Genomic DNA, 12,079 nt, shown 5'->3' with positions numbered 1-12,079 from the left:
TGTTGTTATTTTAAGTCAGTAAACTTTGTAACAATTTCTTCCAATTACCAAAATTATTTATATCTTTTCAGAACAAATCACTTCTCATGTATAAATTGTTTCTTCATTAACACAGGCTCATCAAATATTTTCTTTTTAGGATTAGTTCCTTTTGCATTTATTGTAGAGTGTTAGTAGAAAAAAATGGATCTGACAGTTACACAAACAGCTGTAGTATTTATACCCCTTGAGGCACAAGTAACTCTTTGGTAACTGGTTTTCCTTGAGGCAAAAGTCGTAACTAATCAAGCTGAGAATCACTCTTCCAAAGCTTGCGCCTGAGGCCAGGTGACCTATGAGTATTTAAACTTATAGGAGAAATGCATCTCTACAAATACCTAATGTTTATAATTCCTTTAGAAAAAAAAAAGCACAGTTTTATCTTTTGAAAGAAGATTGTCTTATAGTGATATTAACAAATGCTCTTTGGTATCAGTCATTTATTATAAATATTTATTAATAAGTGCTTTTAAATGTGTAACTTTCCAGGAATTGTAATGGACCTATTTATTTCCCTTATAAATAATTATCTTTTCACTGAAAGCAACCTCATTTAAAAAATTTTAGTAGAAAAGGGAATAACAAGGAAGCATATAAAATAATAGATTACCTTTTTTTTTTAAGTAACAGGCAAACTTTGTTAAACAGCCTTATTTAGGTATAATTTGCATACCATAACAGTTAACCTATTTTAAGTGTACAAATCTATGATTTTTAATAAATTTACAGAGTTGTGCAGACTACCACAACCAGTTTTAGAACATTACCTTCAAAACACTCCCTCAAGCCCATTTGCAGGCACTTAGCATTCTGATCCCAGCTCCAGGCAATCACTGATCTCCTTTATGTGACTATAAATGTGTTTTTTTCATATTAATTAAATCATCTAATAGTATTTTGTATTTGGCTTCTTCCTATTATCAACATATTTTTGAGGTATGTCCATATTGTAGCATATACCAGTAGCTCATTCTTCTTTATTGCTGAATAGTATTCCACATTCCACTTTCATTTATCCATTCATCAACTGATAGACATTGAGATCATTTCCGCTTTTTGGCTATGACTAACAATGCCGCTGTGTATATTCACACAGAAGTCTCTGAACAAATGTTTTTCATTTCTCTTGGGTAGATTCTTAAGAGTGTTACTGTGAGTAAACTTCTAAGCCATTTTTTTCTTCTAAAGACATAGACTACAGCATGAAAAAACAAGTTTTCCTGGTTAGTATAAGGGAGATTAGTAAAGAAGTCTTTTCTAAACTCGTTAAGTAATTTCCTTATTTTAGGAAACAGCAGCTCAGTTATGTTCTGCCATATTATAAACTGTTGCCAGTGTTAGCTGGAACAAAGTACCAAGACAATACTAAGCACTACATACATACACTAGATTGTGCTTTAGTCATATTAGGACATTTACTTTTATTTAAAATCTGTTTTAAAATTCTTTTGGTAACTCGCTTGTGCAACTTAGTTTTTTGGGTCTGTTTTATGGTATATATTTGTAAAAGTTGAATGTAAGTGCTGTGTACCACAGCTTTTGGCACATATATACATTTTATAAAGGAAAGATCAATTAATTTAAGCTTGTTTCCTATTTATGCTCTTTGTACAGTTTTTACTCAGGTTCAAAATGTGGCCTAAATAGATGATGTTATTCTTTTAAGCTAAAAATTCAAACTTTTACAGTGAGAGATTCACAATTTAGGCAAATGCTAGAATTATTTGAATATTTATTTGCATAATATACATGTTTTCTATTTTAATTTCATAGTTACTATTTTATATTTCAAAGCATGCTAATAATTTACATAATTTTTCTTGGAATTTAAACATTTTTTGATTTGCTTTTTATGTTTATATTGGGCTAAATATATTTGAATTGAATATAGACATTTGATGACTATAGAATGGAACTCACTGATGATTATATAACCATTATTATGTTCATCATGTACATTTTAGAAAATCAAATGAAATAAACATATATTAGGCTATATGTTGGATGTATGGAATAGATCAATTAATATTTTTAATTTCTAAAATGATGCCTTTATAGTTTCATATTTTTTTTACATTTAGTTAGTGATATTTTCATCAAAGAAATTTACTTTTGTATTTTCTTATAATATTCATACATGTGTACATTCTTAATCTGGTTTTAACAAATTGTTAAGAGCAGTTTATATGAGCTTAATTATTTTAACAGTATTATGTGTTAGATATAGAAAAAGAATAACATAGTGATGTTTTGTGTTATCAACACATTTTTTCTTAAATAACTTATGAATATATTGTCTGTATATTTTAAGGATATCTTTATTTTTTCAGTGTTTCAGGAAAGCAGTGATTTATCTTTTAACAGCATATACTCTAAAAAGTGAACTATAATAGAAGCTATCTTCCGTTAAAATGGCCAGTCGTGTGAGCCATAATGTTCATTGATAGTAAAATCAATAGAGCATTGATTCTAAGCTTAATCCTTGGAAACTGTTGTTTAGAGTGGCAGACATAGCCTACTAAATATCTAGTTTTGTTTAATGTGTTCAGTGCATGAGATTCTGCTGTCTTGAATTTAGCTGTGCACCAAATACAATTTATATGTGGGGTAGAAAGCAGTAGCTATTAATAGATACATAGTATTTCAATGGTGATAAAATATTTGATACAAGATTCATAGCTATGAGTTTAGCTGGGTTTTCTTCTGATACTATTTAGATCTAAAACAAGTTTAACAGTAATGCTCTTAGGGAACTGTCACCACTTTCTTAGATGTTCTTTATTAATAGCCACACTTTTTACTTGAAGTTATTTCCTGGGAGAGATTAGCTGAAAATAATTATATTCTCCCCTTTTTCTTCAACAAATCTGAAGTAGACTGTAGATTTTAGAATAAATTCAGGCCTTTCTTTATTGGACCTCATTCAGATATTGTAATCTTACGTTATATCACTTGAAACCGTTTTTACCAATATGTTGGTAATTTAAAATGAGTCAGTTTTTAGCAATAGATTTAAACATAAATTTTGAAGGACAGGAATGATAACTTTTGATGAAATCATGTTATATATTTATTTGTGTTCAAAAATAGCTATATAAATATTAAAAAAGAATATTTAACATCAAACTTTGGCTCAGCTACTACGTAACCATATTTTAATTACCAGATTCTTGTATACTGTAAAGTTTGCCTGCCTTTAAGAGCTTAGTACCACTAATGTCCTTTACTTTGAACATTGGTTATTCTAATCTGCCGTTATTTTTAATAATCTAAGTTGATCCTAAAAGTCAGGTTTTCTAGATAGTCCAATAAAATATATTTTGAATTTATAACCAGTATTTTTCTACTGAAAAAAGAAGTTGCCTGTAATAAATGCCCTGCTTTATTTTTTTAAGCATATCTCCAAGGTATCAATTTAATAACTATCAAAGTAGCTACTGCAGTTGTTGCATTTAAATTGATTTACATGTCAAGACTGGCAGTTTAGCAGCTGCGCTATTATTCGTAGATCGGTCAATTTACTTGAGAAAAACCTACTACTGAGTTCTACTGACCTGCCTGACAATATAGGCCCTATTTCTATTCCTGTAATTAGGCCTGCGACTAACTCAGAATATTTTTAATTAAAATATTTTGGTCAATGTGTTGCACCAAATTAGGCCTTTCAGTGAAGATTTAATTCTGGAAATAGTGTGATTAGAATATTTAATGAGTTGTGTTCAACTAAGATTAACAGGTTGTGTGTTTTGAACATACAGTATTTGCATGAGACCATTTTGAGTTTTACAGTCATAAATGTTACTCCTTATTTTTAACGTTAAAAATATCTGCCTCCATAATGTCTGATGGGTAAATTTAAATTCAGTTGGAATTTTATTCTAAAGAAAGTAGATTTAAAGTGAATTACCAGGAAATTTGTTGTGTTTTTCCCTTTCAGCAAAGACAAAAAAATGTGAGGAAACTGCCACCTAAATGTTTACAAATAAACAGTTTTATTGAGAAATTGGTTGTTTCCACATCTCCTGCTAATTTGGTATTGTTTTTAATTCTTAAAAAGAACGTGAGCAACATAAAATTAAAAGGTGCCCCTTTTTAATAGACTTTTTATGTCTTTAAGAAGCTTTGATAAAATAAATATTTCAACCTTGAACCCTCGTACTGAGATTCAAATAAAAGCACTAACTAGAAAATTTATCCTGAATGTGATTCAATTAATATATAATTCTTGGAAGCAATAGTGCTCTTATCTTGATTTTCTCCCATTGAGATTCTTCCTTTTGTCACTGACTTTCATGGTGGGGCCTCACTGCACCCTGTGATGGAGAGGTGGACTATAAGGCTCCTTGAGTTTGGATGTCATTCCAGGAGTCACGTCGTTGGAGTGTTTAAAAACACAAGATCCGTATATCAGATCTAAAGTATATCACTGAGTGCCTTTTTGAAGGTTGTGTATGATTGAATGTAATGTTTTGATTTACAGACTGTTGTAATGCTGGTAATCTGTATAAATGTTATATATTTTGGAGAAATTCTTTTCTCTTTCCTCTTTTTAAGTGTAAGTATTGATACAAATAAAGTTTTTTGCTTTTATTTTTAAACTCCGTATGAAAAACTATTGTATTTGCTTCTGTAGGTATGATGATATTCTGATCAATGGACTTCCAGATTGGCGACAGCCTGTATTCTACTACAGGCGGGTGAGGAAAATGAGCAATGCTGAGCTGGCATTACTTTTGTTCATTATTCTCACAGTGGGTCATTATGCTGTGGTTTGGTCAATCTACCTGGAAAAACAACTGGTAAGTATTGGTAATAAATCAAGTGACCTAGCCTCCTTAATTTTATATGGAATTTTAGACATTTAGTTTTTCAGCTGATAAAAATTTCAGCTTTCTTATATATATTCCTTATTCTAGTACTTTTGTACTCAACATTTAGTATTTGATGCTTCTATTTCAAGAACCAATGATATAAGAAGAAAGTGTTTCTTTTTAAAAATGTGTCATTTTGAGTTTGTTACAAAATTTTGTTAAGGTGTAAATATCGAGCTGAAAATTAGAAGATAGAGCTATGTTTTCCTCATTGTCACCTTCTAGACATGCATGTTTTTTATGCAAAATGATTTAGAATGATGACTTTAATAGCTTTTAACTCAGTAAAATTTGAAATGAGTATAATTTTATAATTTCAGAGATAAATTGGTTAAAAAATTATTACATTTTTGTTAGACTGATAGTTTATTCTGCCTGCTGTGGGCTTTTATTTATATGCTAAAGAGAAACATATTTATCAGTATTCATGAATTAGCATCTGTTTACTCATTCTTTTTGAAGTGACATTATTAAAGTTGGATGAATGAGAAAAAGTAAGTTGAATGCCTTCTCTTCTTAGAAAACTTTGATTGCTGTGGAGATGCACATGACTGACAGCGCCGAACTTCATGTGTGTTTAAGGACCGGATACCATGACAACAGTCATTGTTAGAGATTGATGATTTTACTTAATCATGTTGGACCCTACATATATTTGCATAAATGTTCTTCTATAATGTTTACCCTTCACAGAAGACTCTTGATAACATTTGAAGAGTACATGTTAATGATAACCTGTAACCATAATTTTTTCCACATTAAGGATGAACTGCTCAGTAGAAAAAAGAGAGAAAAGAAAAAAAAGACAGGCGGCAAGACTGTGGATGTATCAAAACTTGGTGCTTCAGAAAAAAATGAAAGGTGGGAACATATGAAAACATGTTTATAATTCGAAATTGTTTTAAAATACGTCTTTAATGTGATCCCACTTTGTATGTATATCCATTTCAAATATACCAACATTTATATCTGTATTCAGTTTATAAAAGACTAGTAATGTTCCATAGTTTTAAGAAACAAATTCTAGTCTTAAGCACAAGTTCTACAGGTTTTTCTCTTTGTAAAAGTATTCATATATATTTAAATAATTAAGCCCCTGAATTCTTGTTTAAATTTTTCTACTAAACTTCAGAAGGAAAATATTACTAAAAGAATCTATCACTGTAGCGTTTAACTCAGGAGTGACAATATGTAGAGAGACAGTAATATGCAGTGCACTCAAAGAGATACCACCATTTCTCCTATTGATTCATAGGAAGAAATAAAGGGTTTAAATAGTTCACACAGCAGGGCAGGAACTGGATCAATGTGAGATGGAGATCAGAGACTATTCTGCCTGTCTTCTGTCCTGATGACATCAGTGAGTAATGCTTCAGTGAACTGCAAATGACATTAATTTTTATGTATTGGTTTGTTTATGCTACAGTCTTCATATCTGCTTGTCAGCACTTGGGGACACTGTGATGCTGTTGAGTCTTTTCTAGCTGAAGTAATCATAAGGTCTAAGAATTCACTTTGCCAAACTGATGAAAAGTCCAGGTTAGAAAGAGGGCTTTTGTGCCTTTATTTTTATAACTTGATTATTCAAGTCTCCTTCCCCAAAACTTTAGTCTACATTCTCTTACTTACTGTAAATAATTGCATTTGTTGTACTAATATATTTCATGATGGAATATGTCAGATTAAGTGATAACTGTCATAAATATTTCATTGAAAAACTTTTTTGTTGAAATAGCCATTGAAAACAGAGTTCATGATTATTATAAAAATAATTTGTTTTTCAAGTTTCTATACTTTGCTTTTAGATTACTGGTGAAACCTCAGTGGCATGATTTGCTTCCCTGCAAGCTGGGAATTTGGTTTTGCCTTACCCTAAAAGCATTGCCTCATCTAATCCAGGTAAAAAAAAAACCTACTTCTTTCATATGATACTACTGCTTTGATTTTAATTATTCATGAAATAATTTATGCCTGCTATCTGAAGGCTGAATATACAGTAGATGCTTCATAATGCTGATTGAATGAATAGTATTTTATAAGTATAAACCTAGTTTAGAAAAGTTCTAAAATTTTATTTAGATATCTGTTCTTTTAACTATCTCTTAATGTTGCTTTTAGAACACCTTAGAATTCCAAGACACTGAAAAAGGAAAAAGCAATACTATCTTTAAGACAGATATAAAAGCAATAACAATTTAATCATTTAAGGCATATCCAGTAAAAACAGAACTCAGATACCTTGTCACCATTATTTTAGAAGCATTTAAGTAAATAGTGTGGCAAAAAACACTTTGTGTAAGTATTTGTATAATTAAGCAAAAGTCTACATAGGTTACCATTTTGTTTGTAGCTTTAAGAGGAGTGCAGATATTTTGTCTTATACTGTAATCGAAGTTTCTGTTGCTAGTCAGGCTTGCTCAAGTGATAGAATGTACATACCATATTTATATGGCAATTCTCCTTTTTTTTTAATATTTAGCATAACAACACATTTCATTAGACTATCGTTTTGCTAATTTTAATTATTGCGTCTGGTTAGAAAATTTCCAACACATAAACAGAATATTTGAAAGAATATATAATGGTTTGGTGTACAAATTTTGAAATTCTTTGAAGTTGTAATTTTGGAGGAAATGTTTTCATTTCAGAAAACACAAAGAGCAAGAGCGAGAGATAATTTCTGTTTAATTACTTTTTTTCGTATAGTGGCTGTTTTTCCTTATCGTTTAAGGAAGTGAGTGACCACCTTCTATATTTCATTCTTTTCCTCTAATGATGGAAATTATATTTGGAGGGAAAATTAACTAAAAGTTACTAGTGTTTCTTCCTAACTTTTGAGAAATTATTTACCAGTTCTTTGTCAAAATAGTTTATCTTAATAGTTATTGCATACAGAATCATTTATTTTGTTTACATTTAATAGAGACAATTGAAGTATTTTGGTAATTTAAAAGTTTTTTTCAAGTTGTTTAGCGTACTGTTTATTTGGATAAAAATCCACAATCCTTGTATGCTGTATATGTAAGACTTAGTAAGAGAGGGAAAATGTGTTTATCTTACTGGTATATTTGTGAGAAGATGTGACAGAAAAATATTTTACCACATGATTTCTTACATTTTTAAGAGAATGATTATTTTTTGCTAGCTTTAGAATCTGTGTAATAGGCAAATCAGAGTACAGATCAATTTAATCATGAGGCAGCATAAATATCACATAAAGTGTCAGTCTGAAACACTTTCTTTTTTTCTTTTTTTTTCATTTATTAAAAAAAAAAAACTTTTGTTGGAGTATAGTTGCTTTATGATGTTGTATTAGTTTCTACTGTACAGCAAAGTAAATCAGCTATATGTATACATATACTGCCCGCCCCCCACTTTTTTGGATTTTCTTCCCATTTAGGGCACCACAGAGCACTGAGAAGAGTTCTCTGTGCTACACAGTCGGTTCTCTTTAGTTATCTGTTTTATACATAGTAGTGTATATATGTCAGTCTCCCAATTCATCCCACTCACTTTGTAATTTTAATCTAAGTCATTTGAAACAAAGTTTATTGGTAAAATTAACATATTTCTTGGTTAGCATGCAGAGTAATTTGCAAAAACAATCAATATATTAAAATGACTTAGATTCACAAGTTATTGTTTTGCCTCATTGCAAATTTGTAGAAAACTTGTAAAAGTAAGGAATTTTGTAAAAACATTTTAGCCTCTTCAGAAACCTTCTAAAACTGTTGAATCAATTGGAAGTTTAATGTCTTTCTCATGTCCACTACCAAAACAATATAGTTGATTCTGATCCAAATTGTAATAGTGAAAATATTTCACATCCATAAACATAACAGCTTATACTTTCACAAACATCAGCAAAGCAATACTGAATAGTTGCTATTAGGATTAGATTTTATCTGCTTTTTTTTTTCTTATAATATTCTTTGACCTTTGTATTAATTTATCATTCATAGAATTGTGTAAAATGAATACATATGCCTTATCTACAACACTGAAGTTTTTATGTGACACTTGTATGAGATCTTCTTAAATAAGGTACTTACGAAATTTATAGGAAGCCCTCTTTACCTGAAATAGTCTGGATGGTAACTAACACAGTGGTGGTAAGAGTCCTACTAGAGCCCTCAGTATTTAAAAAAATGATACACATGGCCTTCAGTGTTTTCTACACCACTTTTGTGGTACAGGGCCATTGTTTTATTTTTAAGTAGGAATCCTTTTTCTTGCATAAACCATCCCTATCTTCTTGACTGAGAGGTTCGAAGACTTCCAGTGAATGGCCTTCATACTTGCAGAACCTGTACCCAAATTTAGTTGTCATATCAACAGCTCTTCATTTCTAACCTTTTTCTTCCCATTCTTCCTCTAAATATCCATTCTTTATTACAGTTCACATGCATGTATGGTTGGTTATCCAGTAGGATTAGTTTAGCAGGTTCAGTAAAAATTTATTAAACACAGTATCAGAACAAGGCACTTTAAAAGCCCTACAGTCAGAGTTTATATCACATAAATTAAAATGATTGGGACACATTATGATATATAAGCTTCATATCTGTAATATAAACAATGACTTCTATAGATGTTCTGAGAAGTAAGATTGTCTCTATTTAAGATAACCAAGGAAAATTTGAGCCAAGTCTTGAAAGATGAATAGGCCATTCGACAGTGAAGTGCCTACTCTGTGTCCTAGTTGTGTACAAAAATAATTTCATAGATACAGTAACTCCCATAAAAATACACATGTGGAGACTGAAAAAACCTGAGGAAGAATTGTACGATTGCTCTTTTAAAAAAAAAGAAAGTACTACATAGCTCATACTGTCATCCAAGACTATATCCCAAGTCAGCAGACTCTGAATATAGCCATTTAGGAGTTTAATAGGTAAATCTGACAAACCTGTTAAAGAACATTGAGACAGAAAAGTGTTTCCGTCACACGGGTCTGTCAAAGATATGTATACATCGTTAGGAACGGGAAAGTTAAAGCGCATAGTGGGCAGACAGTACTCAAAATGGTTCTGTGATCAAGCAGGGTAGAAGTAAAAGTATTTCTTTGATAGTTCCCCTTGCATTTTGAGAAGGTCTTTATTACCTCCTTTAGTACCTCCTTTAGTACCTTTATTACTGGGTTTTATTCCTTTCCCTTGCTCTGAAGAAAATATTGGAAAAACTGTAATATGTAGTGGATTAGAAGAATGAGCCCAGTAACTGAAAACAATTATACTTGACACATATGAGATATCTGATGTTAAATTAGTATCAAACATTTCATAGATTGGAAAATCTTGAAAGAAAAGACATATGGATATTACTATATTTAGCAAAATGTGTATCCCCATATCATTCATGTACCCACATAGGCAGAAGTAAGAAGTCAAATGAGAAACCAAAGAAAAAGAATATGGAGAGTGTTTGTAAATTGACGTGTCCATAGAGATTGGAGAGAACATTACATTAAAGAGGAGTAAAATGCATGACTGTTTGCAGAGAAACTTCAGAAACTTGAGAAGAATGTGTTTATACAGCAAAAAAGGCAGATGGAGTAATCAACAGAAGACATGCGGTGTGAATTAGAATGTAACAAGGAACTCGGTGTGTATCAGGAGAGGCATAGTGTGCTTTCAGGCTAGAATTTAATTTTACCATTAAAAGTATAGCCCTAGTGACACTCCGTATCTTCCCAGTCTGTGTTCTCAAAGAACAGAAGGGAGTACACAGTCTCTTGGAATCTGACTAAACCAGTCTTCTGTGTGGACTGTACTCAGCCTGTGACCCCAAGAAAATTTTCTAACCTTCAAAATGCCCTTAGATATTTTTTATTTGATCATATATATTCTGAAACATATTCATAGCAATGTGAGTAGCAAAAACTGATGAAATATAACCAGTGCTGTGTGCATATTTTCAGTTTAACTGGCTGTTTGTGTTGGAGCTTCATTTATTTAGGCCCATTAAAAATTTAGATTGCTAACAGCACCGATTTCTCATACAAATCAGTAAGTACCAAATATCCCAAGTAATTACAAATTACCAGTCTAAATCATAGTTCATAGTTCTCTACCTTTTCTGAGGTGGAAAGATCTTAAGTATTCAGAATTTATTTGCTCGCTTGTTTGTTTGATGTTTCTGGGAATTCACCGTTTAAATTGCTCTCTACCTGCTATGTTACATTTCTCAGTAACATTATCTATAAAACATGCAACTCCTTTAGGAGTTCATTGCCTAAATTGTTCATTTTTCTCATCGTTAAGTCCTGGTCCCCCATCTTTTCTCACTACCAAGTTGATCTTATATGAACACAGACTAGAAATCATTGTAGAAAATTCCCAGTGTGCATATGTCCACCCCATCAGGATTTATGGGCTTCTGAGGAGCAGTGGCTGAGAAAACAGAAGAATCTTCTCTGTGGTACTGTGGCTTTTACCTTAAATTGAAAGTTGCCTGAGAGTAAAGGGAATACTGTACTGTATACAGCTGTTTATAAAGGGAGGCCTCCTCCCTCCCAAGAAGCTTCTTCCATGGAAACAGCTCTGGACAAGCCCAGGGGTTGCCCTCTCTACAGTCATGGCCCTTCATTCTAACCCCTTTGCTTCTGCTTGCTGGGACAGAAACCAAATAAACAAAACATTCACAGCTAATTAGCAGAAGGAAAAGCTTCTAAAAGACTAGGAGGCATTTGCAGCAAGCTTAGTTGCCTGCCCTTCTGCTCAAAGTTAAACACAGATTTTCCAAGGGATAAGGAAGCTTACTTTTTTAGTATTCTTAGAACTTTTTGAAAAATTTTGCAGACAAGCGCACTTTACATAGAGAATACATAAACCAGTGAAAAAGTTTGGGAAAACTCATCTGAATTTTTATAAGGCTGAAACTGCTGCTGCAGAAGGACAAAGGATACAGGAGAATTGGAAAGACCTCACAACATAACAAAGATTCCATTCCTTCCACCCTCTGAAAGGAGGCCATAAGATGCAATTATTCAGAGGTCCAAAGACAGAATATAAAGTAGAGTTACGTAGAAAAGATTTTAAAACCACAAAATGTTAGTTAGTTAGGATGTTAGAGACACACAGTCTCATCCATATTTTATAGCTGAAAAAATACTTAAGACTCAGATTGGTGAGACCGTTTGCCCAAAGTGACACAATTAGTTCATGGTA

At 31.7% G+C, this 12,079-nt stretch overlaps 1 protein-coding gene across 1 annotated transcript in view; it reads left to right on the top strand.

The window, feature by feature from the left end:
* Positions 1 to 12,079, top strand: part of DNAJC1 (DnaJ heat shock protein family (Hsp40) member C1) — a 181,979-nt gene that overhangs the window by 71,865 nt on the left and 98,035 nt on the right. The window contains exons 4-6 of the mRNA XM_025000956.2: positions 4,673 to 4,838; positions 5,674 to 5,771; positions 6,716 to 6,809. Of these exons, the coding sequence (XP_024856724.1) occupies positions 4,673 to 4,838; positions 5,674 to 5,771; positions 6,716 to 6,809 (358 nt within the window). The remainder of the gene's footprint in view (positions 1 to 4,672; positions 4,839 to 5,673; positions 5,772 to 6,715; positions 6,810 to 12,079) is intronic.

This window comes from Bos taurus, chromosome 13 (genome assembly GCF_002263795.3).
Source record: "Bos taurus isolate L1 Dominette 01449 registration number 42190680 breed Hereford chromosome 13, ARS-UCD2.0, whole genome shotgun sequence".
NCBI lineage: Eukaryota > Metazoa > Chordata > Mammalia > Artiodactyla > Bovidae > Bos > Bos taurus.
Note: the sequence above shows the minus strand (reverse complement) of the source record. Positions and strands in the feature narration are given on the sequence as shown.